Source organism: Oncorhynchus mykiss, chromosome 4, assembly GCF_013265735.2.
Source record: "Oncorhynchus mykiss isolate Arlee chromosome 4, USDA_OmykA_1.1, whole genome shotgun sequence".
Lineage (NCBI taxonomy): Eukaryota > Metazoa > Chordata > Actinopteri > Salmoniformes > Salmonidae > Oncorhynchus > Oncorhynchus mykiss.
Window position 1 is genome coordinate 16,127,555 of NC_048568.1, and position 25,679 is coordinate 16,153,233.

A 25,679-nucleotide genomic window follows, 5' to 3' on the forward strand; every position below is an offset into this window, starting at 1 on the left:
TTGGACTTTTCCACAGTTAGATTTTATTATATTTACAGTCAATTTGAAAGTAACATAAATATAAATTGCTAAATCTATTGAGAAGTAGAAGTGAGCACTGAACCCAAGCAAAACAACCAATAGTGTATTCAGGAAAGCCTCTATGATGAGCAATTGAGTGCCTGCAACAGTATTATACAGCTCCCTTTGAACGTAGGAACTTAGAATACAGTACAGCAAGATGCAATCAAATGATTTTATTTCTAATTCAGATCTATACAACATCTTGTCAAAAACGTTATCCTGGTTGAGAATTTGTGTTATATTTACAACTTTGAATAATCTCTGTAATCAAGGGGTGATGGACAATCTCAGCAGTAAGTAACTATGTTGGTAACCACCAGTGTCACTACAGTACATCCACTATCCAATCATATTAGATAAACTCACTGATAAAACACAACTTACTCTTATCTGGGACTTATAATGAATGGAAGCATACTAGAGACCATATTGCTTTTACCCAGTTGAATATCAATATCATACTGTCCCAGACACAAATGTTATGAAGAAGAGGATAATGCTTAGCTTTGGAATCTTTGTGTTTTCAGGTTTTCTATTGGCTGTTACCATTTGGTCAGGTTCAAACACAAGTAGTAAGTGTATGTTGGAAGCTAAACTTGCCTGAGTTTAGAACAGCATTTTAGGCATTTATGTATTTCGAGGTGACATTTACAAAATTATCATCATAGATCACAGCGGAGGGGGAAATAAAAGCTTCCATTTCAATATTCAGTCACTTGGAAGACCTGTTAGTATTACCTCATTCATTTCCAGAAGAGCCAACAGATTCACACTATTGAAATAGAAAACATAGATAGGCCCCATGATATAGAGTTAAGGTCTACAGAGCAGAAGGATTTATGCATGGTGGGAGATATACAAATTGTTTTGCTCACGGGAAAAAGGCTCCCTCCAGTAGAACAGTTACAGTATGATGAGGCTAAGACGACGATGAAAGAACTGAGGCAGTCCTGGTTGGTTCAGGGGGTTCCCACGCTGTCCACTAGACAAAAGCACAACGTTTCAGCCACAGCACAAACTCTACCACACACCTCCTTCTAGTCCTCACACCACACCACTATCAGCAAGATATTGTTCCCAAGGTTTCCCTTGACACTTTATACAGTTAGGAGTAAAAGAAAGGCCCACTTATACACAACATAACAAGAGCTTGGGACTACAAGGTTCTATCTGCAAAAAGATTATTCTGAGATAATTGGCTTTATAGTTACGAACCCTCATTGCTTTGAATAGTGTCAGCTATTTTTCTATTGTATTATTTGGAACTTAACAACATGAATTGGGGTATTTATATATATGTAGAGAACATTGAAGAGAACAAGGCTATGTCAATAACTCAATTTTGATTAAAAAAATGCAGATAAAACCTTCTAGTTCCAAGCTCTCTATAATATATTGTTAGTCAACTATAAAAGAGTAAACACTGTCACATGTTAAAAAAAAATTCTAGAATTGAAAGAAGTTACATTTTGTTTTCTCTTTGTCATTAGACTCATGTCTCCACGCTGTCTTAAAAAAAGCACAAAATTCACATAACCTTACAGAGAAAAGACATCTGCAGAAAGGCCAACTGTCACCTCTACCTAGTATGGGATGAGGTCCAGTGCTTTCAGAGATTAAATATGCAACAGAGTTTGACACCTCATGCAAAACAAATATTGTGTTATCCCCGAATGAACTTTTGAACTGATGTCCCCGAGACGAGCTCCAAAAATATGTATCTCTGGATAGCATCCAATACCTTGTCTAACTCATCTTTAACGCTTGTTCTTGGCACATTCAAGGCAAATACATCCATCGCAAGAAACAACACCTGATTGCTTTTTCAATCCCGTCAAAGTTTTGTCCCATTCAATTGCCCAACTCAGATCGAATTCCAACGGCGCAAGTGTATGTATTGTAAACACATGGTTTCACATGTACATTGATTCTAATCAACTCTTTATAAGGGAGCTATAAAACTACTTCTGATGACTAAAGCCATAGTGATTAGTTATTGAACATTCCTTAAGCAGAGAGTATTTCTAATCAAGTTAGTCGGAACACAGGCACCACTTAGCTAGTGCTCTCAGAACTTGGCACAAGTCCAACTGTTTCCCTTTGTCCGGAATCTTGGTCCTTTTGAACACTGTCCAGGGGCATCAAAGCAATTTGTTCCCTCAATATAACAGTTATTCAGCTGTCATAAAGAAAGCAAGAACCAGTATGGAGAGATATGCGTCCTGTAAGGTCAACAGAGCCACAGGAGGGCGCTCTTGCACCTGCCTGGCCCCTAGTCCAGACCCAGACTGACTCCCCCACTGAGCAGAGAGGCTGAGCAGAGACAAAGAAAACCCAGTGTGTTTGTCGGAGTCTTTGAGGTTAAAGTGTCGAATCTCACATTCTCCACACAGTTTGTAAGACACTGTATTATTTTAAGACATTTACGAAATGAGACAATAAGTTAGAACTGTAGCTCTCTATTTGATTGGTTCATAAGGCAGCTGTCCTTGTTACTTTGACCTGTGAAGAGAAAGAGAAAAATGAGTCAGTGCCAAGAAAGCACATTGCCACAGACAAATTCAAATACAAGTTCATATTGTATGTTCATGTTAAAACAAGCAAATCACGAAAAAAAAAGCATGAATCATTACACCTGCCACTATTCTCTAAAGACCTTGGTAATTCACAGTTGTCACATCCAATAAGAACGATTGTTAACGTGCATCAGCTGTGAAGACTGATTGACTATTGAAGATGATGTGTAGTACATCTACCATATCATTATCTTGGCGCAAATGATTTATAATCTATATTGTCTTCCCTATTGGGTGTCATAAAACCACAGAATGGCTCTTAATGACATTTCTGTTTTTTTCTCCATTCTCCTGTGTTACAAATGAATCCATATGTCCATAATGTGTGCCATATGTGTTAAATGCTGACCTACCGACAGTTACACACTTTCCCTGCGCAATACAGGAAATTATGATCATAAAATGATGGTTCTTGTCTGATGTGATGACGGCAAAGTGATTTACCCTGGAATTAGCCACCTATCTGCCCAGTTATTATAGAGAAGTATAGGCAGAACGTTCATGACACAACTGAGAAGTTATGTTGGTGAAGGATTGAAGTGTTTCCTTGAGTACAAGTCTAAACCCTACTCCCTTAAATGACGGAGGACTCCCACCTGAACTCAGCTGACCTTGTACAACCAGCAGCTAATAACAGATGACACAATACTGATTTGAACAATGGGCCAGATACAACACATCCTATTCCATTCACATTAGACAATGGACATGTCCACACACCCTATGTGCACTTCATTGTCCCCTCCCCTCCCTGTGTTTCCATTCATTGCTGTCTGAGAGTGACAGACAGCAGGTTAAGATTTAGGAGACACTCCATTGTAGTCACCACTGAATGACCAAATGTAGGCATTGGGCTGGGCAAGAGGCTGTTACCCCCCCCCCCTCTTCCTCCCTACCTATTCCCACCAACCCCCTCTCCTCACTAGTAGACATGTCAGCACCCTGCTCTAAATCCTGGCACTGCTTCACAGTGTTTCTCCCCCTACGATTAGTGTTACTTAGCTGGGCCAGTCAGCTGAGGCCTGTGCTCCACAGAGAGAGGCAGGCAGGGGATACCCAGGCTGTTCTGTTCCTGCCACTGTGGGGCTCATCTGACACACAAGGCCATGAGCACAGAACAGTATATCCCCCAAAAATTGCTTCATGTGACCCCCAGAGAAATGTGATTAAAAAAAACACCTGGAAACCATGTGTTTGATGTATTTGTTACCATTCCACTAATTCCTCTCCAGTCATTATCGCGAGCTGGTCCTCCCCAATAAGGTGCCACCAACCTCCTGTGCATTGTATATCCACATTCATGTTCAATGTACCTATGAGACCCGCTTTCGAGGATAACTCTTTATACTGTAGGAGTGGATTACTGTCTATTTCCTGTGTATTATATGTTGACCAGCCTGCACTGTACACAGGATTATAAAACAAAATCTCTGATTCATTCAGTGTCAAGTAGGGAAATCCTTTCAAGTCTCTCAAAGACTGAACATCCCATGTTCCTCTCCTCATTTACTCTCAAGACAATCCCAACCTTTCAGGAGTCCAGATACAAACAGTCCATCCCTCATTGTTGACCCAAGCTATTGCCTAAGCTGTACTGACACTAGCATTATTTATATATGAGACTCCTCTCTGCCTTGCGTTGTAATGTCCTCAGCCTAGTCCTATTTTTCCAGTTTATAGACTGAAGTGTGACAATATAGTGAACTTGGCACCCAGATAAGCCACAGTCAGGGGAAAACATTTCTGAAGGACTGTAATAGGAGGTGTGAAGAGATGTAGCTACAGTGCACTTACATGTACATGGGTTGTAGTTGCAAATGGGATGTCTTCTGAGGTCCTTGATAACCATAGGAGTCGAACCCTCCTATAAAATCAACTGGACACAGAAATAAGAAGAAAAGGAGGACATCTGGTTACTGTGAGATCAAACAAAGGCATGTGTGTGTGTGTGTGTGTGTGTGTGTGTGTGTGTGTGTGTGTGTGCGCGCGCGCGTCTGTGTCTCTAAATAAGCGCGTGCGTGCTTGTGTCTTTGTGATAATCCCAGGCAGTGGATGATCAGTGTCCGGACCGTCTAAGGGCTGGTTAGGGGCGATATCTGCGGTGGAGCAATGCTCGGGGAGCATGGCCTGTTGGATTAGCAGATCACACAGAATAACAAACTGGACAGGATTAAAGCCCAGCCTTCCACAGAGACCGGCCTGCAGGTCTAGGTATCTGGGCCTCAACCAAAAAGACGGAGGTGCTAAAGCGCGATAACGATCCGATGTCTTTATGCATCTGAGTCTTTTAAGACAAATGAAACACTGAGATAAGCCAAATACATTTCCTGATGAGCTCTCCTCCCCCCCAGCACCTTGAATAGGAAGAGATGGAAGGTCGGGCATTATCATCATTCTAATGGTACATTTTAGGGGACGTTCACCAAAAGCTCTAAATCCTTGTTGGCCTTTATTGTAGGCATTAACCTCTGTACTGTGATCAGGCTTATCAGAGGACCTGCAGAGGTAAGACAGAACGTGCCCAATTTAAAATCTGGAGATAGACTGGCCACATCTCAATCAGGCAAATTTCAATAAAAGGCTAAGGAACAATAAAGGCTTGCACTACATCCTCTTGAAAAAAAAAGTCCCATTAAATGTAGCTTTAGCACTTAAGTATTCTATTGTATCAGTATTGTTCTGCAGAGTAAAAGTTCATATATAACCACAGGAAAATGTACAGTTATGAGTATAACTACTATTCCCTGAAGGAGGGAGTCAACGGCCAATCATATTCACTTCATGACCAATGGGCCAATGAATGCCGAGCCCGCTCTTGGAAGCCCCGCCTTCCTGGATATACTAATGGGGCTCGCATTTATTTCCTCAATTCAGTACAGCTTTCAGCGTGCCCAAATCCCCTGACGGCTTATACCTCGTTCCCTCCTTCAGGGAACAGTAGTTGTATTCAGAACTGTACATTCCCTTTCAGTCAATCATTCGGTATAACATACTATGGGGACATACAATCACACCCCAAGCCAGCTCAGAGGGTACCAAACAAGGAGACCCACGGCAGCCCAAGCACACACAGATTACACCAGCTCTAAAAAGGGGTTACAGACAGTGGCGGATTTACCATTAGGCAGAAGAGGCATTTGCCTCAGGCCTCAAATCATCAAGAGGCCTCATAAGCTGGGCATAATTTATATATTTTTTTACTTCTAATCTTTTACAAAAATATATAATTTCTCAGATTGAGATCCCACCCATGCTCCGTTTCGAGTACCCCAACCCCCGTCAATAATTTATTTCCATACATATAGTGTACATGTGTTTCATATCAATATTAATATTATCCAAGTTTTTATCATAATGGTAGAAACAAGTGCCATTAATCACCCACGGACACCCATAATAATGGACTATTCCACCCTGACTGGTTCATAATAATGGACTATTCCACCTTGACTGGTTCAAAATAATGGACTATTCCACCCTGACAGAGTTTCTGTGCATTGTTTCACGCGATACGATTTCAAACGTGACCTTCATTGAAATTAAGTAGCAGCAATGAGGCGCTTCCAGAGCGAGGCAGAGAAAAGAAAGAAAGATTACATTTTTACAGAAGAATTGCCTTAAGTGAACATATTTCTTTAGTAAAAAGACAGGTGCTGCTGATAATACTGCCATCGTCATCAAGGCAGAGGACATGTACAGTGCCTTCAGAAAGTATTCATACCCCTTGACTTGTGTCATCTTGGTCGTCTTGGTAAGCAACACCCGTGTATATTTGGCCTTGTGTTTAAAGTTATTGTCCTGCAGAAAGGTGAATTTGTCTCCCAGTGTCTTTTGGAAAGCAGATTGAACCAGGTTTCCCGCTAGGATTCCGCCTGTGCTTAGCTGTATTCCATTTATTTGTATCATAAACAACTCCCTAGACCTTGCCGATGACAAGCATACCTTTGCCACATTTTTTGCAGTTTTACTTTAGTGGCTTATTGCGAACAGGTTTCTGAGTAAGGAACTGAGTTAGGAAGGACGGCTGTATCTTTGTAGTGACTTGGTGTATTGATACGCCATCCAAAGTGTAATTAATAGCTCACCATGCTCAAAGGGATATTCAATGTTTGCTTTTTACAGTTTTAACCATCTACAAATAAGTGCACTTCTTTGCGAGGCATTAGACAACCTCCCTGGTTTTTGTAGTTGAATATGTTTTTAAATTCACTGCTCGACCGAGGGACCTTACAGATAATTGTACTGTATGTGTGGGGTACAGAGATTAGTTAGTCATTCAAAGATCATGTTAAACGTTATTATAGCACACAGAACATGCAACTTATTTAGGCTTGCCATAACACAGGGGTTGAATACTTATTGACTCTAAACATTTCAGCTTTTCATTTTTTATTACATTTGTAAAACAAAATAAAAACATAATTCACTGTGACATTATGGGGTGTTGTGTGTAGGCCAGTGACACAAATCTCATTTGAATCCGTTTAAAATTCAGGTTGTAACACACCAAATTTGGAAAAAGTCAAGGGGTATGAATAGTTTCTGAAGGCACTGTATGTGTAGCCCATGTATATTATGCTGTCTGGCCAACAAGAGTACGGCATAGTACGTTTTTTCGTTTGCTTTCGTTTGCTTTCTCCGGTAAGATAGTTTTAGCCACTTGCCAATTGAAGAAAAGTTGGCGGGTGCAAAGTGCACTGTTTGGATGCTGTAATTATTTTGGATAAAAGTGCGAAGGTAACCTACTTTTTGATAATCAGATGAAAAAATCATGAGTGGTTGTGTTCATGGCATATTAAAAGGTAATACATTTTCACAGTTAAATTTCATGTCTTTCCTATAAAACCCATAAAACTGGTCTCTGCTTGGGCCCTCCAAATCATTAGGTCCACCACTGGTTACAGAAGCCACCTTTTTACCTAATAGGTACCTGAGAAGCATGAACTGTCAGAGCCTCATGAAGCCTGAACTGTCAGAGCCCTATATAGGGAACCAGAACCAGCTGCAACTTGGCTATGCACAATGACAATCTGCCACTACAGGCCAAGTCCAAAGGGCACACGCGCTGCATAGCATTGATCAGAGCCGATGAACCACGGCAGCCTGAGGCTCAAACACACAGGAAACCTGCAGTAACCTGGAAACTGTGTACTCCCACGCTGCCACGGCAGCCAAAGGCTCAAACACACAGGAAACTATGGTAACCCTGATAATGCGCACTTTACGCTCTGCCGCACCCCAAGGCAGCCCAAGGCTCAAACCTGCAGGGAACTGTGGTAACCCGGATAAATGCGCAACCTGCACACTGCCTAACACCCACTCCCGGACCCAGCCATAAGAACACTATGAGCCACACTGGGAGCAGTTACATCCAAGTGATAAAACCTCACTAAGGTATGTGGGGATGCCCCGGATCAATGCCCTAGAAGCAGCCAAACCCCTAGTGGAGTGAGCATGCACATCACTAGGCGATCCTTTTCCCTTGTCCTTTGCTGTCAAATGCCAGGGAGACAATCCAAGAAAGTGCCCTACCTTGAGCTGGATTAGCAAAATAGACAAAAAGCTGGTCACAAACGCGGACATCCAGGGTCCCATCCATATACATGTGTAAAGCGCACCGGACACAGGCCATGCAACCTCCGTTGTTCACTGGGAGCAAATGGAGGAGATGAGAAAGGGAACAGCTCAAAAGCCAGGGACCTGTTAGATATAGCCTTAACCTTGGGAGCGAAAGCTGCATTAGGATGTAACACAACTTTGGAGTCACCAACCGCGAACTCCAAACAGGACGGGTGTACTGATAGCGCGTCAAGATCCCCAACGCGCTTGGCCAACGCCAATGTCATGAGCAGGGCAGTCTTCTAGGAAAGGACCTTCAGGTCCACAGACTCCAATGGTTCAAACGGAGGCTCACACAGAGCATCCAGGATCAAAGCTAGGTCCAAGGTCGGTGCCATGGGCTTTTACCAGGGGTCTCCAACCTTTTCTACCATGAGAGCTGCTTTAAAAAAAAATGTAATGTTGCAAGCTACAGTTTTTTTTCCTAGCTTTCAAAGCACCTTTATCTCTTCTCCTCTCCCCTGCAACTCTTCCGAGCCTTAAGTGTACAAGAGAAAGTAGTACACTATGTTTTCTGTCAATATACCTGGTAGAATAATGGTTAATAAACAACTATAAAAAATGTTTGAGTACGAAGCGTTTGCGGTGATCACCCTGCGGGACAATATCCGGCCCATGAGAACCCACTGCAAGGAGTCAATGCCCTTAGGCACGACAGGGATACCTTGAGCCACCGATGGCAATGGCAAGTTGCGTCCAGGCGTGTAGCACTCAGACAGCGCTGAAACAGACGCATCAACAGAAGTCCCAGAGGCACCCCAGCTATCATAGAGGCCATCAGAGGCCAACCCCTCGCCACCGTCCTCATCACCCACTGTGAAACTGCGTAGGTCGCCACTGGACAGAGCACGCTGCCAGTCTCCCATACATTATGTCCTGAAGGGGCAGAGCTCCACCCCGAGGACTGCGATAATTTGTTTTCGAATCCACCACTCTTGACAACCATGTGTCTGAATGTGGGGAAGGAACTGTTTTTATTATGCCCTCACCTGGATGATACCGCCCTCTCGATACCCCTGAACACCAAGGAACTTTGGGTTGAAATAATGTGCTTTCGTGATACTGCCGTTCTGACATCCAGCGCACACCAGGTTCGGGGACCTCGGCAACTAGTAACTTGCCCCTATTAACCGAGCCACTTGGGAGCACTGTTGCCACCATAAATGCTTGGTGAGGAGGGCCCCGTCACCCCTGTGAAGGATTTTCGTGGGAAAAGGACACGTAGAGCTGCGTCCTGTTTTCTGTAAGAACTCCATAGTCGAGCCAAACAACCTTGTTTGCGAAACTGGCTCATCCAAATACATCTGCATGTCCCTCTCAGGAATCCTGGACAACGTCAACTGGAGGTGTCGCTGAGCCACCACTGTCACCCCCACACTTCCCCTACAGACAGGATAGTACAGCAGGACAGATGTACAAAATTAGCCGTAGCACGCATTTCGACGAAGATCCCTGAAACTGGCTTTCCCGCCTCCATAGTCTTATTCAGCTCTTGCAGCAAATCGATATGATACAGAACATCTGCAGCACCGTGACCACATTCAACAACCGGGCTGCCACACCCTAGGCCTGGTATACTTTGTCCAGCTGATCCCCCGAGAACTGGGACTGTTTATTTGGAAGTACCGTGCTAGGATTAGCCCCTTTGTTAGTCCATGGAGGTAAGTAAGTTGCCAGCTTTGCATCCATCAGCGGTGTGCAAACGTGCCCCGCCTACTCCAAACCCTGTACATTCATGAACTCCCCATAACCCGATAGAGGGGAATCCCGGGTCGCCTTTAGCTCAGGGGTAAGCAGGGGTAAGCGATGCTTCACAGCTGCAGGAACAGGAGGTAGATACCTTCCCCCAAACCTAGAGGAACTCTGCTGTGGGGGAGAAGCCGGCCAATCCACCCCCGGGTGATCTGCCGCCCTACGACACAGCTCCATCAAAGGCGTATTAACCACCAATGGTTCACTCTCACCGGCCGAATCCAAAAGCTTTAGGCTGCCATAGATTGATGTCATTCGATTCACACTCTGAACACCCTCCAGAACCAGTCAGGGATAGTACAGTATATCATCCCCGGGAATCTGATCAATGACAGAGAAACTGGAATGATCTTCACTTGGCTGTGATGACAGCCCTATCAACTCTGACCACCGCTGCTGCTCTCTCCCGGCCTCAGACAACCCCATTCCCGAGGTCGCTTCACCGGAAACCCTTCGTCAGAAGCCCCAATCTTTCTCACAACGTCAGCCCGATGCCCAATGGAAGTTGAAGACAGGAGGAGACAATGGTCACACGAACTGGTCCGAGTCAAGACCTCCATTTAAACAGGAAAGCACTCATGAGTATCTTTAATTTTCATTGTGAAACCACATGCCCTAGGGCACAGTCGGAGGTTCCAACTCGGCTGGTTAGCCTTTTTGAATTTACTCTTACCACTGGCAATCTTACTAAAGCAAGGAAGAACTGTCTACACAAGCAGTGGAGAAAGTAATGGGTTTTTAACAAAAACAAAAACCGATAAGAAGAGTCAAAATTTGTAACATCTATTGGGACGAGTACTCTCTCCCTACTAACAGACCAAAGTCGGAGCTGAATTTCGTAGTCTTCGTGTGCTTCAAAAGTTAGCAAATTACATGATACGCTCTTCCTCCAGAGGAGCTGAAGAGCGAAGCATTGAGGAAATGAATGTGTGCCCCGGGATTATAGCCAGGAAGGTGGGGCTTCTGAGGGCGGGCTCGGCATCCATTGGCCCATTGGATCATTGGGCGTGATTTCTTCAGGTGAATATATAAGACTGTTAGAATGTTACACTGAGTGACCGATTGACTGAACCATTATGTGTGTAATGAAAAGCTATTTTAATATTTTCCTTTTGCTGGAGGGAATAATGTTAAATGCCTGCAGCTACTTGTATTTACCATGCTAATGTGACAAATAGTGCTCACTTGATGACGAAACACACTAAAACAGATGCTAATAGCTAAGGTGGATTATTAGTAGCTCATATCTATACAAAAAGCCCTGAAAGATGCCAGTAAAACACTAGCAGCAGTCAGAGATATACAGGTACCACTTCCCCCAAAGACATAGCCACATATTGATTGGGCTTTATTCAGTAGGCTTTAGCTATAGGGGAAGGTTTAATGGCAGCATTGTTGAGAATTGCAGTCAGCACAACTTGATCTACGTCTCCAAATTGCTTTGTCTTAAGTACTCACAACAAGTTGTTATGACAAAGCAGTGGCAAATGAAATGCCGCCGAGGGCCAATCAACATGACATTCCACCTTTCTGGTCCACTGAACCTGATTGCAAATCCCATAGAGGAAGCTGTAACCTAATTTCCTTGTTATTAATGCAAAAAAAGTATTTACAGCACCTTGAACACACTGCTAGCTGCATCTTGATTCCCCCTCTCTCATCTTTTCTCCCTCTTTCCTCTCTTGGAGGCAAAATAATTTAAAATACCATCCTTTCTTTTAAATGGACCCTGGGACATTACCCTTGATAGTAGTTGTAATTACGGAGTGAGCATGTTGATTGGTTTTAGCTGTTCATTACCTTCGCTGAGGTGCTTCATGTACTATATTAATTAGAGCTGTAATGGCCAATACGGCTCCCAGATTAGTGTTTCCTCATGCTTCAGGGATCAAACCATCAATACCATTCTCATTCACTGGAGGGTATGAACAATATTGTTCCTCTGTGTTTGGCCAAATTAAACACAGCTACATGACTGAAATGATCACCACCACCACTGCAAATGGAGTATTATACTTCATGGGCTTTTCCCAGGTTCTTTAAATTCCAACTCCGGAACACATCAAATACATCAACGAGATTGTCAAGGGTAAATTCCAATTTGAGCTTCATTTCCCCTGAATGGCATATTTCTCACTGCCATTATTGAGTGGCAAATATAATTGTCTCTTAATTGGGACCAAAATTACTTTTATCATAACAATGCCTGAGGGAATCCTTTACTTATCCAGGATGGGCTATATAATATGCCAGATTGAGGTACTCCCCATTCTGGGCAGTGACATTTGGGCTCTAAAGATGGGAAAGCTATGTCTGGGGATACTCTTTAGAAAGAGAGAGAGACATGGTCTGATAGGCAATCTCAGCTAGCTGAGAGACTCACGTTTGGTTGTGGTCATGGTTTAGTACTCCTGCCTGCCTAGTGTTGGCTCCCTGTACAGGGGCTCCAGCAGAGCCACACTCAGATACCCATGCTAAATGTAGAGGAAATAGCCTACTAAGTGCCACATCACTTATTTGACTCAGTCTTTTTCTGGCTTGAGAGAGCAACCAAACCGCACACACTCTTAGTAATATCTCTCATAACAGCTCCCATGTTCAGTGTACTGTGTGCATATTGAAGGTGATCACACAGCTATCAGAGGCAAAGCCTTCTTCTACCACCACTGAAACGTTTTATATGAATCCCTATTGCTGGTGAGCGGTACTGTATGTTGGGTTGCGACAACACTAACCTGCAGTCAGGTATAATGTCAGTACACTAAAAGTGTTGTCAGTGTACTGACCTAGGGGAGGACCTAGGGGAGCCGGACACTCTTAATAAAGGCATGCTGCATCCAATCTTAAATGAATAACTGTGATTATGAAACTCAAGTTAATATTCACTACTGTTCAAAGGTTTGGGGTCACTTAGAAATTTAATTGTTTTTGAAAGAAAAGCTATTTTTTTGTCCATTAAAATAACGTCAAATTGATCAGAAATACAGTGTAGACATTGTTAATGTTGTAAATGACTATTGTAGCTGGAAACGGGTGATTTCTTCATGGAATATCTACATAGGCGTACAGAGGCCCATTATCAGCAACCATCACTCCTGTGTTCCGAATGGCCTCTTTGTGTTAGCTAATCCAAGTTTATAATTTTAAAAGGCTAATTGATCATTAGAAAACCCTTTTGCAATTATGTTAGTACAGCTGAAAACTGTTGTCCTGATTAAAGAAGCATCAGCATTTGTGGGTTCAATTACAGGCTCAAAATGGCCAGAAACAAATAACTTTCTTCTGAAACTCGTCAGTCTATTCTTGTTCGGAGAAATTAAGGCTATTCCATGCGAGAAATTGCCAAGAAACGGAAGATCTCGTACCATGCTGTGTACTACTCCCTTCACAGAACAACACAAACTGGCTTTAACTAGAATAGAAAGAGGAGTGGGAGGCTCCGGTGCACAGTTGAGCAAGAGGACAGGTACATTAGAGTGTCTAGTTTGAGAAACAGACATCTCACAAGTCCTCAACTGGCAGCTTCATTAAATAGTACCCGCAAAACACCAGTCTCAACGTCAACAGTAGAGAGGTGACTCCGGGATGCTGGCCTTCTAGGCAGAGTTGCAAAGAAAAAGCCATATCTCAGACTGGCCAATAAAAATAAAAGATTAAGATAACATACACTGGACAGAGGAATTCTGCCTAGAAGGCCAGCATCCCAGAGTCATCTCTCTACTGTTGACATTGAGACTGGTGTTTTGCGTGTATTTTTTAATGAAGCTGCCAGTTGAGTCCTTGGGAGGAGTCTGTTTCTCGAACTAGACACTAATGTACTTGTCCTCTTGCTCAGTTGTGCACCGGGGCCTCCCACTCCTCTTTCTATTCTGGTTAGGGCCAGTTTGTGCTGTTCTGTGAAGGGAGTAGTATACAGCGTTGTACAAGATCTTCAGTTTCTTGGCAATTTATCGCATGGAATAGCCTTAATTTCTCCGAACAAGAATAGACTGACGAGTTTCAGAAGAAAGTTCTTTGTTTCTGGCCATTTTGAGCCTGCAATCGAAACCACAAATGCTGATGCTCCAGATAATCAACTAGTCTAAAAAAGGCCAGTTGTATTGCTTCTTTAATCAGGACAACAGTTTTCAGCTGTGCTAACATAATTGCAAAAGGGTTTTCTAATGATCAATTAGCCTTTTAAAATGATAAACTTGGATTAGCTAACACAACATGCCATTGGAACACAGGAGTGATGGTTGCTGATAATGGGCCTCTGTACACCTATGTAGATATTCCATACAAAAAATTCAATTTCCAGCTACAATAGTCATTTACAACATTAACAATATCTACACTGTATTTCTGATCAATTTCACGTTCTTTTAATGGACAAAAAAATGTGCTTTTCTTTCAAAAACAAGGACATTTCTAAGTGACCCCAACATTTTGAACGGTACTGTAGTCAAAAATGTTCTAAAACGATAGAGAAGGCATGTACAGTGTGCAATCATGTACAATCGCCTCATGTGACCCCCCCCCCCCTCTCTGACCCCCCCCCCCCCCCCCCCCCTCTCTTTCTCGCTCTCTATCCCCTCTCGTTCCTTCTTTCTCTTTATGGCTGCTGCTTGGTGACGAATGTTGCAAATGGAGAGAATGCAAGAGAGATTGCTAAAAACTAAATGGTATTGATCTAGGATGCCGGGGTGGTTGGCAAATGCATTCTTTCCAGCACATACTATGTTTCCAAATCAAGACGGGTAACAAGGAGAACTAGCACATGTCTTGGCGCAATCAATATTCATTTCTAAATGACGATAACACAAAAAGTAATTCCTGTCCCAATATATGTTTTGCTTTCTAATCTTGTGAAAAAGAGGCAGAGGCCAAAGAAAATAATTAATGTATCTTGGAGCAAGGCAATTGGACTTTTAAATGTAAACCTTTGTTGGAGCATTAAACTTGGCTAAATCTAAAGATCCTACCAGAAGAGTAATGTCCATGCTAATGCTCGGTTATTAGAGTAAATGAAGTACTCTGTAAATGCAGGAATACAGAGATGTCAGCCTTGAGCCAGACATACTGTATATATTTACTTGGACGTAAAATAACTAGTTATATATTATATCATGGAGCGAGTCCAGGAAAATGGCTCATTAGTACTGTCGTAGCAAAACATCAGTAACTGGAGTTATGTGATTGGTCAGGTAAAGCTTATGAATCAAAGGTGTGCGTTTCACTTGCCACATTCATGTCATGTCGGAAACTCTGAAATTTGCGACTTGATACTCTTTGTAGAAACATTCCCACTTGGGAATTATCAGAATCAAACAATACACAAATAACTTGTGTTCATTTGAAATTTAACTCGGAGTTTCCGACATGACGTGAACGGGGCAACTGAGGCACATGAGGTGAGATGGCACTGAGTTATCATTATAACAAGCAAAGGGAAATGATAATCGCCTTTAAATGTGTGACCGTAGGAATCAGGTATATTTCTCCTAGATCTACAATATTCGTTGAAAGGCAATACTCACAGCTGTCTTCCTCTTCTGAGATGAGCTTCACCACATAACAGGCATAGATGAACCCAACAAGCTGCAAAAGAGAAATTAAGAAAGTTAAGTTAGTCTGCAGTTGTGAGTTGTGACATTTCACAGTGAGAAAGAGACTAATTAGAATAGCACAATCAGTGGAGGAAACATAGATTTTTGTGTCCTTGCCTTCAAGAGCTGCAGAGAGCTGCAAAATAATATTGGTGGGAAAAGATGAGCCACCAGTGATAGAAAATGGGAACAAGATAGAGATCAGAAGAGCATCTCCAAGTGGAAAACATTCTGTGCTGAGGAAACAGGTGTTAGCATCTAATCTAATACCATCTAACGCTATCTGTGTTGAGGGAACAGGTGTTAGTACAACATATAATGCATCACTCTGCTCTAGGAAACGGGTCACATAGAGAGGAAGAGAGACGACAACGGAAAAAGAGAGAAAAGAGAAACCCTGCATCGCCAATGGAAAAACATGGTTTATTAAGAGACATTACACAAACATTTTTTTTTTTTAAATGGTCGGGGGCTAATCATGTGGGCTTGGCGGTTCTTAATAAGTCTGTGTTTAAAATGAGTCACCTAATATAATGATTAAGTGGATTAAGTTTAACAATAGAAAGCCAGGCGAACATAGGAAATGTCATTGAAGTCTTAGCCAAAGTACAACACAGTAGTATAGTAGATATCCCTGCTCTTGGCACTAACACACCTCAGAACAACACAACCATATTACTTTCTTTCCCCGCTCTTCCTTAGGCCTGTAATTTCATAGACCAGGAATTGGAGGCCTCTGATTGGATTGCGTGATACAGATGCTGGGGGTCAGGCTGAGGTCAGCGTGTAAGTGGAGAGGAATGGACATTCTCAATGTAACATAGGATTCAGTTAGACAGGAGGCCATGCACGAGACAGCACTATAGATACCCATGTGGATAATGGGTGTGCCGTCCTCATATTCAGGCGCTGTCTGGAGTCTAAGGGTCATGCTGGCATGCAACCAGCAGTGTGTACATTGAGATTCATCATAGTGGCCCCTACCATGATGGAGAGTTTAGCCAACATGGCTTTCTTTATAATCTGTGTTTATCGTTTAATCAGATCATTGAACTAAAATGCATAAAGACATAATAAGCTATTTTGTATTTCATTTCTACCCCTCCTTGCCCGATAAACAGACACAGTTATAAATCTGAGCAACCACAGATTTAAAATTCCAGGAATATTTCAAGGTCTTGCCCTCATTTACTCTAAATAATGTGGCGCTCCCTTCCTCCCCCTCTCCCCCTGCTCTGTCTCTGTAGCTGGCTGGGAGCACAGGCCAACACTCACACAGATGCAATACATCTCCAGACTGGGCCATTTGCATAATACTGTGCCCTGATGTGAAGGACACATGCCACACACGATCCGGGGCCCGCCACTCACACAATACACTGCACACTTTACCCATTAGGAGCACTGAGAAGGTGAGACAAAGGAGCTGTTTTTTGTTTGTCGCATGGGCGTTATTATCAGACAGCAACACAAGACACACACACACACACACACACACACACACACACACACACACACACACACACACACACACACACACACACACACACACACACACACACACACACACACACAAAGCTCCTCTGATTACCCAATGGCATCTCATTTTGAACCGTGTCACAGGGCGTAAACCTAATTTGTCTCCTGTAAATAGAGAAGGGTATTCTTATGATGAAGGCTCCTTTATACACAAACCATTCTACTCCGTAGGAAATACCACTGTGACGATGACTCCCGATGGTAGGTTAAAATTAGATTCTATACATCTGAATAATACATGCAGAGTTACTGAGGAAACCATTAATAATTGAGAATAAGTCTGGGGGCATGATTGATCTCACCGCAAGTATTATGAAGCCGCGTCTCCTCAGAATAAACACAGACACACAACACCGCCATTCTCTATTGTCTGGGTGGGAGTCAGACACACGTCTCTACTACATAGCTTCATAACCATCACTTTCAAAAAAGCAGCTTTGTCCAGTTGACTTTGAATATGACTGATTGCATTACTGTTCAAAGGCTAATTGAATCAGGAGCCTTATAAATGAATAGTCTCCTATGTTGTGCAGCTGATAGCCACGACACTGAATGAGTGGCATGTTTTGCACGGGTACGATAGCGATCGCATGTTGGCCTTATTATAGTTGGAGGGTGCTGTTGCATGCATGGATCACGTGCACATCACTGCTCAAAGGTCAAGGAGTGTTGAGGCAGAGGACACTTTCAATCTATGTGCAGCACTTGTGAAATCCAACTGGCATGACAATGCAATGTGCTGTAATAGGAGAGTGGTTTCAAAACGGTCCCATTCATTCTGAATGCACCAATTCAGCCACGGAGAGATTGACTAGAAACATTCTTCAGCATTAGAAATATTTTGACTGAAAAAAAGGGTTTCATATTGGTTGTTAGAAATCAAAATCATACTATGGCTATTGCATTTTGGAAACTAGATAAGGCCAGACAAAATTGATTCACTGTTTAACGTATTTTCCCCCCAGAAAAGTGAGGCAAGCAAGCGAAATTTTTTATAAAAAAGGAATAAGGAATAACAGTACTTTACCACATTGTCCTAGGCTATATGGACATGAACAACAGATGAAATATTCAATTTCAGACTGATTTTCAGATGATTTGTAACGATTATCGTACAATCTTTAATCATAGTACAATCTTTAATCATACATTTTTTTTGTTTATAACATGCACAATAAGAAGCATCAATCTACAGATGAAGTAGGAAGTTTACATACACCTTAGCCAAATACATTTCAACTCAGTTTTTCACTATTCTGACATTTGATCCTTGTAAAAGTTCCCAGTCTTAGGTCAGTTAGGATCACCACTGTATTTTAAGAATGTGATATGTCAGAATAATAGTATAGAGAATGATTATTTCAGCTTTTATTTATTTCATCACATTCCCAGTGGGTCAGAAGTTAACATACACTCAATTCGTATTTAGTAGCATTGCCTTTAAATTGTTCAACTTGGGTCAAACGTTTCGGGGAGCCTTCCACAAGCTTCCCACAATAAGTTGAGTGAATTTGGCCCATTCCTCCTGACAGAGCTGGTGTAACTGAGCAAGCTCTGCCCACACATTTTCTATGGGATTGAGGTCAGGGCTTTGTGATGGCCACTCCAATACCTTGACTTTGTTGTCCTTAAGCCATTTTGTCACAACTTTGGAAGTATGCTTGGGGTCGTTGTCCATTTGAAAGTCCCATTTGCGACCAAGCTTTAACTTCCTGACTGATGTCTTGAGATGTTGCTTCAATATATCCACATAATTTGCTTACCTCATGATGCCATTTATTTTGTGAAGTGCACCAGTCCCTCCTGCAACAAAGCACCCCCACAACCCCGTGCTTCACGGTTGGGATGGTGTTCTTTGGCTTGCAAGCCTACCCCTTTTTCCTCCAAACATAACGATGGTCATTATGGCCAAACAGTTCTATTTTTGTTTCATCAGACCAGAGGGCATTTCTCCAAAAAGTTCGATCTTTGTCCCCATGTGCAATTGCAAACCGTAGTCTGGCTTTTTTTATGACGGTTTTGGAGCAGTGGCTTCTTCCTTGCTGAGCGGCCTTTTAGGTTATGTCGATATAGGACTCGTTTTACTGTGGATATAGATACTTTTGTATCTGTTTCCTCCAGCATCTTCACAAGGTCCTTTGCTAGGATTGATTTGCACTTTTCGCACCAAAGTACGTTCATCTCTAGGAGACAGAACGCGTCTCCTTCCTGAGCGGTATGACGGCTGCGTGGTCCCATGGTGTTTATACTTGCGTACTATTGTTTGTACAGATGAACATGGTACCTTCAGGCATTTGGAAATTGCTCCCAAGGCTGAACCAGACTTGTGGATGTCTACAATTTTTTGGCTGATTTCTTTTGATTTTAGCCTGTCAGAAGCTTCTAACGCCATGACATCATTTTTAAAAATTTTCCAAGCTGTTTAAAGGCACAGTTAACTTAGTGTATGTAAACTTCTGACCCACTGGAATTGTGATACAGTGAATTATAAACGTGTGAACAAAAAGGAGGTATTTGGACATAAATGATGGACATTATCGAACAATCAAACATTTATTGTGGAACTGGAATTCCTGGGAGTGCATTCTGATGAAGATCATTCAAGGTAAGTGAATTTTTATAATGCTATTTCTGACTTCTGTTGACTACACAACATGGCGGATATCTGTTTGAGTTGTTTTGGTCTCTGAGTGCTGTACTCAGATTATTGCATGGTGTGCTTTTTCGGTAAAGCTTTTTTGAAATCTGAAACAGTGGTTGCATTAAGGAGAAGTGTATCTATAATTCCATGCATAATAGTTGTATCTTTTATCAATGTTTATTATGAGTATTTCTGTAAATTGATGTGGCTCTCTGCAAAATCACCGGATGTTTTGGAATTACTGAACATAACGTGCCAATGTATACTGTGTTTCTTTATATAGATATGAACTTTATCGAACAAAACATATATGTATTGTGTAACATGAAGTCCTATGAGTGTCATCTGATGAAGATCATCAAAGGTTAGTGATTGATTTATCTCTATTTCTGCTTTTTGTGACTCCTTTGTGTTTTTCTGTGACTAGGCACTCACCTAACATAATCGTTTGGTTTGTTTTCGTCGTAAAGCCTTTTTGAAATCGGACACTGTGGTGGGATTAACAAGAAGTGTTTATTTAAAATGGTGTAAAATACTTATCCCCGTTAGCGGGATCTCAGCCCAAAGAGGTTTAACAAACTATAGTTTTTGCAAGACGGTAGGACATCTACTTTGTGCATGACACAATACATTTTTGTCTGTAAATTGTCAAATTAAAAAGTAAAATTGCCTGTAAACAAGTGTTGGACAATTTTTCCAACAATTTTTTCCTCCCCTCAGCAGCTTCCACTGCTATACAAAGTCTACAGATGTGAGCATGCTATTGCATGTGTTGAAATCCTGGATCTTGGCTTTTCACCTACTCCTGCATCTCACTTCCAACACCTCACATTTGACTATCTATAGTATTATAATCAGATATTTTACTTCACCCAACCATGTTAGAGATCGGCAGGGAAAATATAACTTCAAAGGTCCTTCATACAATTATTGATGTGGAGGACATTTCCCAGCTAACCTATTTCCTCATAAAAAGTGGGCACAATCCTGTAGTTTAATCCATTTTCAGGTGCTGATGTGGCATCACTCAACCTATTTCTGTCTCAGTGTAGACTCCCATTTCAAACTGTGAGCGGCTCACTTTGTGCAAAAGGTAATTCACATGTCCTTGACCCCATCCTCCTGTGTTCCTTGGCTCGCTGCGGGTGACTTTGCTCCTTAGCGTTTATAGACGGGGCAGAGCTGCGTACCATGCCAACAACTGGTTATTTGCAGCCACATCTCACAGCTTGCACCAGCAAACAGACTTTCAGTGGAACCTTAGCTTTTTACTGGGGTTGCATCCCCAGGAAATGGAAGCAAGCTACAACACATCAAGGGCAAACATCTAAGTACATTGACTCCATTAAACCTTTTAAATAGGACAACTGCTGGCATACAGACTCTTGTAAAACCAGACCTGGCTCAGGGAAATGCTGATTGTATATATTTTGGGGCATTTACAGAGTACGCTAAAGGTTCAATGTGTGTTTTATTACTCATCACAATAAAGCCAAATGGCATTTCAGCAGTTCCTATAAAATGGTGCTTTCTGTTGGCCACATATCAGAGCGGTTGGGGGTAGATGCTGTGGATGGCAAGCTGATGCATCACTCTAAATGAGGTACTGCATACACTGTGGGTAATACTGCACAGGCAGGTTGAGGACTTGTGAAAGCCTTGCTGAAATGTTTCCCTAGTATTTAACCCCATACCGAGAAGAAAAAAGACTGGAGAACATTTGGAAAATGGGCCCTGAGCAATGTATTCAGGATTCATGATAATTCAATGATGGCAAAGCATTACCCCTCACACATTCACAACCATCAAAGACAGTTTAATCTCCACAGTATGCAGTAAGAAATGGGCGGCAGGTAGCCTAGTGGTTAGAGCGTTGGGCCAGTAACCCGAAAGGTTGCTGAATCAAATCCCAGAGCTGACAAAATAAAAATCTGTCCACCTGCCCCTGAACAAGGCAGTTAATCCACTGTTCCCATTAGGCTGTCGTTGTAAATAATAGTTTGTTATCAACTGACTTGCCTAGTTAAATAAATAAAAAAACCCAGTAATGCTACTGTTATTCTAATGTAAGACTACATTCAATAGTGCATTCCCAAGTGAATGTCTCCTAGTGTAACTTCATATATATTGATACATCAGTGTATCATTGTTTGACAGTGAATTTTTTAATCCTTAAAAAATAAGATATTGAAGAATTCATTAGGTTCCATTTAATGTAGACAGAACTTTCAGACTTTCAGCTGTGAGCTGGGCCCATTCTTTGGGTGTAATTAAAATAAACCTCTGTGTCTTCAATAATCTGCCAACCTTAGAGCAGAAAGCAATTGAGTTCTCTTCATTCTAATCCTCCTTGGGCGACCTACCGGGCTCTTCATCTGAATTAGTCTCCCTACAGAAGAAGGAGAGGCTCCACAGCAAAGACCTCCTGAGCTTGTGCTGTGTGAGTTCCACATAGGCGTTGGTCTTGTTAGGTAGCTAAATTAACCGTTTACTTCCTTAATCATGGCCAAGGGCCAAGCTCATTGACTTCTCTATTGAGTCTTCGGCTGGTGGGCATCATTTTGTAAGAGGAGAGGAGGAAAAATGGTCAAAGGAAAGATTTATATACTATAGGCTGTAGTGTAAATCATTGTACATAATGAAGGAGGAGAGCACCCTATTCCATATATAATGCACTACTTTTGACCAGCCCCTGATCAAAAGTAATGGACTATAGGGAATAGGGTGCCATTTGGGAACAGACACGCTCCTTTGTGTGATTAGAAATACATTTTGTAATCAATACGAGTGGTTTCAATAATCAAATACTTGTAATTGAAAAAGTAAAAATTCAAATGAGGATGCTAAAAATGTCAAACCTCTCCAATAATAAATGAGACAAATTTTCTTGCTGAATCATTCATGCTCTCGAACGAGTTAACCGCAGTTGGCCGCAGTTTTCCAGAAAGAAGATGACAGGATGAATAGAAAAGAAACTTGCCTGAAAGAGTTTTGAGAAATTGAAACATGACATATTTGAAGTAAGAAGATATTTCACAAAGTAAGGAGAGATTCCACCAAACCCGATCATTCTGTCACAGTGCAAATGTTCCGGAAGCCCTAAAATATTCACCTTTTTACTCTCAAAGAAGCCTGACGGTAAGTACACATGGCTCTATGTGGCAGAAAATGTATCTTGCCCTGTACCCCAGACAAATCATAAGCCAAATGCGAAGCTTTGGAAAACTAGCATAATGCAAATAAAAGTAAAATGACTAAGCAACAGGCAATCAATTTTAAGCCGCTAGATAAAAAATACATGAATATGAAGGATTATTCGACATTAGTCTGAATCTCTTGCCCAAACCTGGTAATGTAATTATGAAATATGCGCATTTAGCAGAATCACTGAATGTTGAAAGAGTAGGTGGTTTAAACACATCAACTCTACTGAAAGGTCACATTTATTAAGTCATTCCCTAAAGAAATCATTGATAATGATCTTTAACAATATTATATGCCCTGTATGGCTACCCTGATATTTCTAGGGAATCCAAAGAGATAAATCAATGCATTGTACTGAGAGAGCTCTTTTACTCCAGGATAGCTGTTGCATTGTCCCAGTGGTACCAAATGATCAGAAATGAGACAGAAGTCTTCTTTTCCTGTGAGGATACTGTGATTCTTCAACGACATTCATCAGACCCAATTTTCCACTTTCACAATTGAGAAGGCACTTAACCATAGAGGAGAATGAGTCACTTTTTGACATAGCAATGTTACAGCACAATAAACACATGGGCGGTGCTTCCCTCTCACTCTCCTCTCGCCTCAAACACACAGAGATGCTTGTGAAGTGTTTGACCATTATTTCCCTCTTACAGTTTCCCATTTCCTTTATACCTCAGAGAGAGACATGTTTAAAGTCCCACCAGCCAGGCTAACATGCCATGGCCAGATAGAATTGAATTGAGAAATCGCTTCCATTATCGCATATTTCTATTCGCTGTGCACTCCTGTTGACAAAGAGTCAAGATTGAAACGAGAACCCTTCGACTCTGTTCAATAGGCTGGTTACGTGACATGGCTGTTGCACGCATGTTGACTGACAGAAGGTTAAGGTGGAATGACCTTTACTGGGTTTGCACTGCTTGGTAACACTACCCACACAGGAAAGGACTATTTGTTCTCATTGTCACCGGTCAGGGTTACAGGTATGGGTCTCGAGTAGACCATTAAAGGTACATTCCATATCCTTCTATCTATATTGATGCTGCTTCCACTCATACCCACACACGACTACAGTATTAAATTGATGGAAGTGACCCAAGGTGGGTTAGCTAATGTGCAAAGCATCTCAACATAGACAACTCTGCTTAATTGGTTCTGGTCTTATTGGCTAACCTTATTGGCTTTGCAGAGATACTTTCCTTCACTTGATAATCATTCATTATGTGGCCCTTAGCTCCCATATCCATTGTCCAGGGATTGATTGCTTGCTGTAAAAGCCAACTCTGAGCTAGGAGCATAATTGCTCTTTGTTTACTATAATGCATTCAGACATCTCCCCATTGATCTAGGCCAAAATACTGTTTGAATACCAAGCCGAACTAGCCTTTGTAATGTACTGAGCCCTGATAGCCTTGAGTAGATGCTTGCTTTGTATTCTAAGCGTCAACTCTCCAAATTAATGGCAAGCCAGCTAATATCGGTCTGCCAAGAAGATGGTAAAGCTGATGGTAGTTTTGACCTCTATGCAAAGAGGGGAACGCAAACAAATTCTTTGCAAGGTAGTCGGGGATGCTCAATATACGCCTGACTATCGGTATAATTCTAATTGTAAAGTCTGATGCACCCATGTGAAGGTTGACAGATTTGTATTTATAGATGTCCCATCTTTTCTCCTAAATATGAGGGTCATGGTGAGAAATTGGGAGGTCATAAGTCACTTGGTGTACGGCCTGCGTGACTTCCTGATAATTGGTTTTGTGACCTCCCAAAGCCCTCACGGAGTGAGTAATGGCCATTTTATAACACGTCCGAGATATTTTCTTTCCCTGACGAGGCATAACGGATTGAAGTGAAAGGTGCTATCCTGACAAACGCTGTGATAGACAACGGGATTTAAAGATCAACACAGTGGGAAGAGAGGAGAGAAAGGTGGGAAGAGAGGAGATTGAAGAGAGAGCAGGACTTGTGTTAGGCACTGGAGGGATAACACAGGAAGTGTGTGACAGAGGCAGGGTCAAACGCCTTCTTAACACTAGCTGAATATCTCAACATAATTCAACACATTAAGAACATGTGTCAGCACACTATCTTCGCCATTTTTCATACACCGAGGCTGTTTGCTATTTAGCCAAACACAATATATACCTATTGTGACAGAGGAGAGCTTACAATTAATCTGCCCCATGTCAAGACATACGCAGCTGAGCTGAACGTCTCTACAGTGTATCCTACACGTCACAATGATAGACAGCTATTTCTTATTACTCTGACAATGTTGTGTCGTGACCGAGGCTGTAGGCTGCTACTAACACAGTGTCAGTGTGTCACTACAACGCTGTACCACGGACAAAACTTTGAGATTGAAAAATTGGATGGCAGTTGAGGACTTTAAGACCAGCGTTTCTACGCATTTCAGACACTGTCGTCTTGTCTGTGTGTGTGTGTGTGTGTGTGGGGGGGGGGGGGGGGGGGGGGGGGTTGAAGCCACCATTTATTCAAATGACAGCCCCAGCCCCAGCCCCTGCAGCGTCAGTGCAGTGCTAGCTCGCCTTTTTTGTCCACTGGTAACAATCACCTCAGTGGTGTGGAGGGAGACTGATCATCTCCAGCTCTGTGATATGGGACGTCGTCGGTGTTGGGAGCAAAAGGCTCCCGCAATTAAAGCAGCTGAATGAAACACTGTGCTCGCAG

The 25,679-nt window shown here is 42.1% G+C and overlaps 1 protein-coding gene across 3 annotated transcripts in view; it reads right to left on the reverse strand.

The window, feature by feature from the left end:
* Window positions 1–25,679, reverse strand: part of nkain2 (sodium/potassium transporting ATPase interacting 2) — a 163,951-nt gene continuing 138,272 nt past the window's right edge. For 2 of the 3 annotated variants that reach the window (XM_021600369.2, XM_021600370.2), the window contains exons 5-7: window positions 15,530–15,590; window positions 4,434–4,515; window positions 1–2,565 (exon numbers count right to left, since the gene is read on the reverse strand). In XM_021600369.2, the coding sequence (XP_021456044.1) occupies window positions 2,556–2,565; window positions 4,434–4,515; window positions 15,530–15,590 (153 nt within the window). In that variant the 3' untranslated portion in view covers window positions 1–2,555. Of the gene's footprint in view, window positions 2,566–4,429; window positions 4,516–15,529; window positions 15,591–25,679 lie in introns of those variants that run through there. The other variant, XM_021600371.2, reaches the window with a different exon arrangement.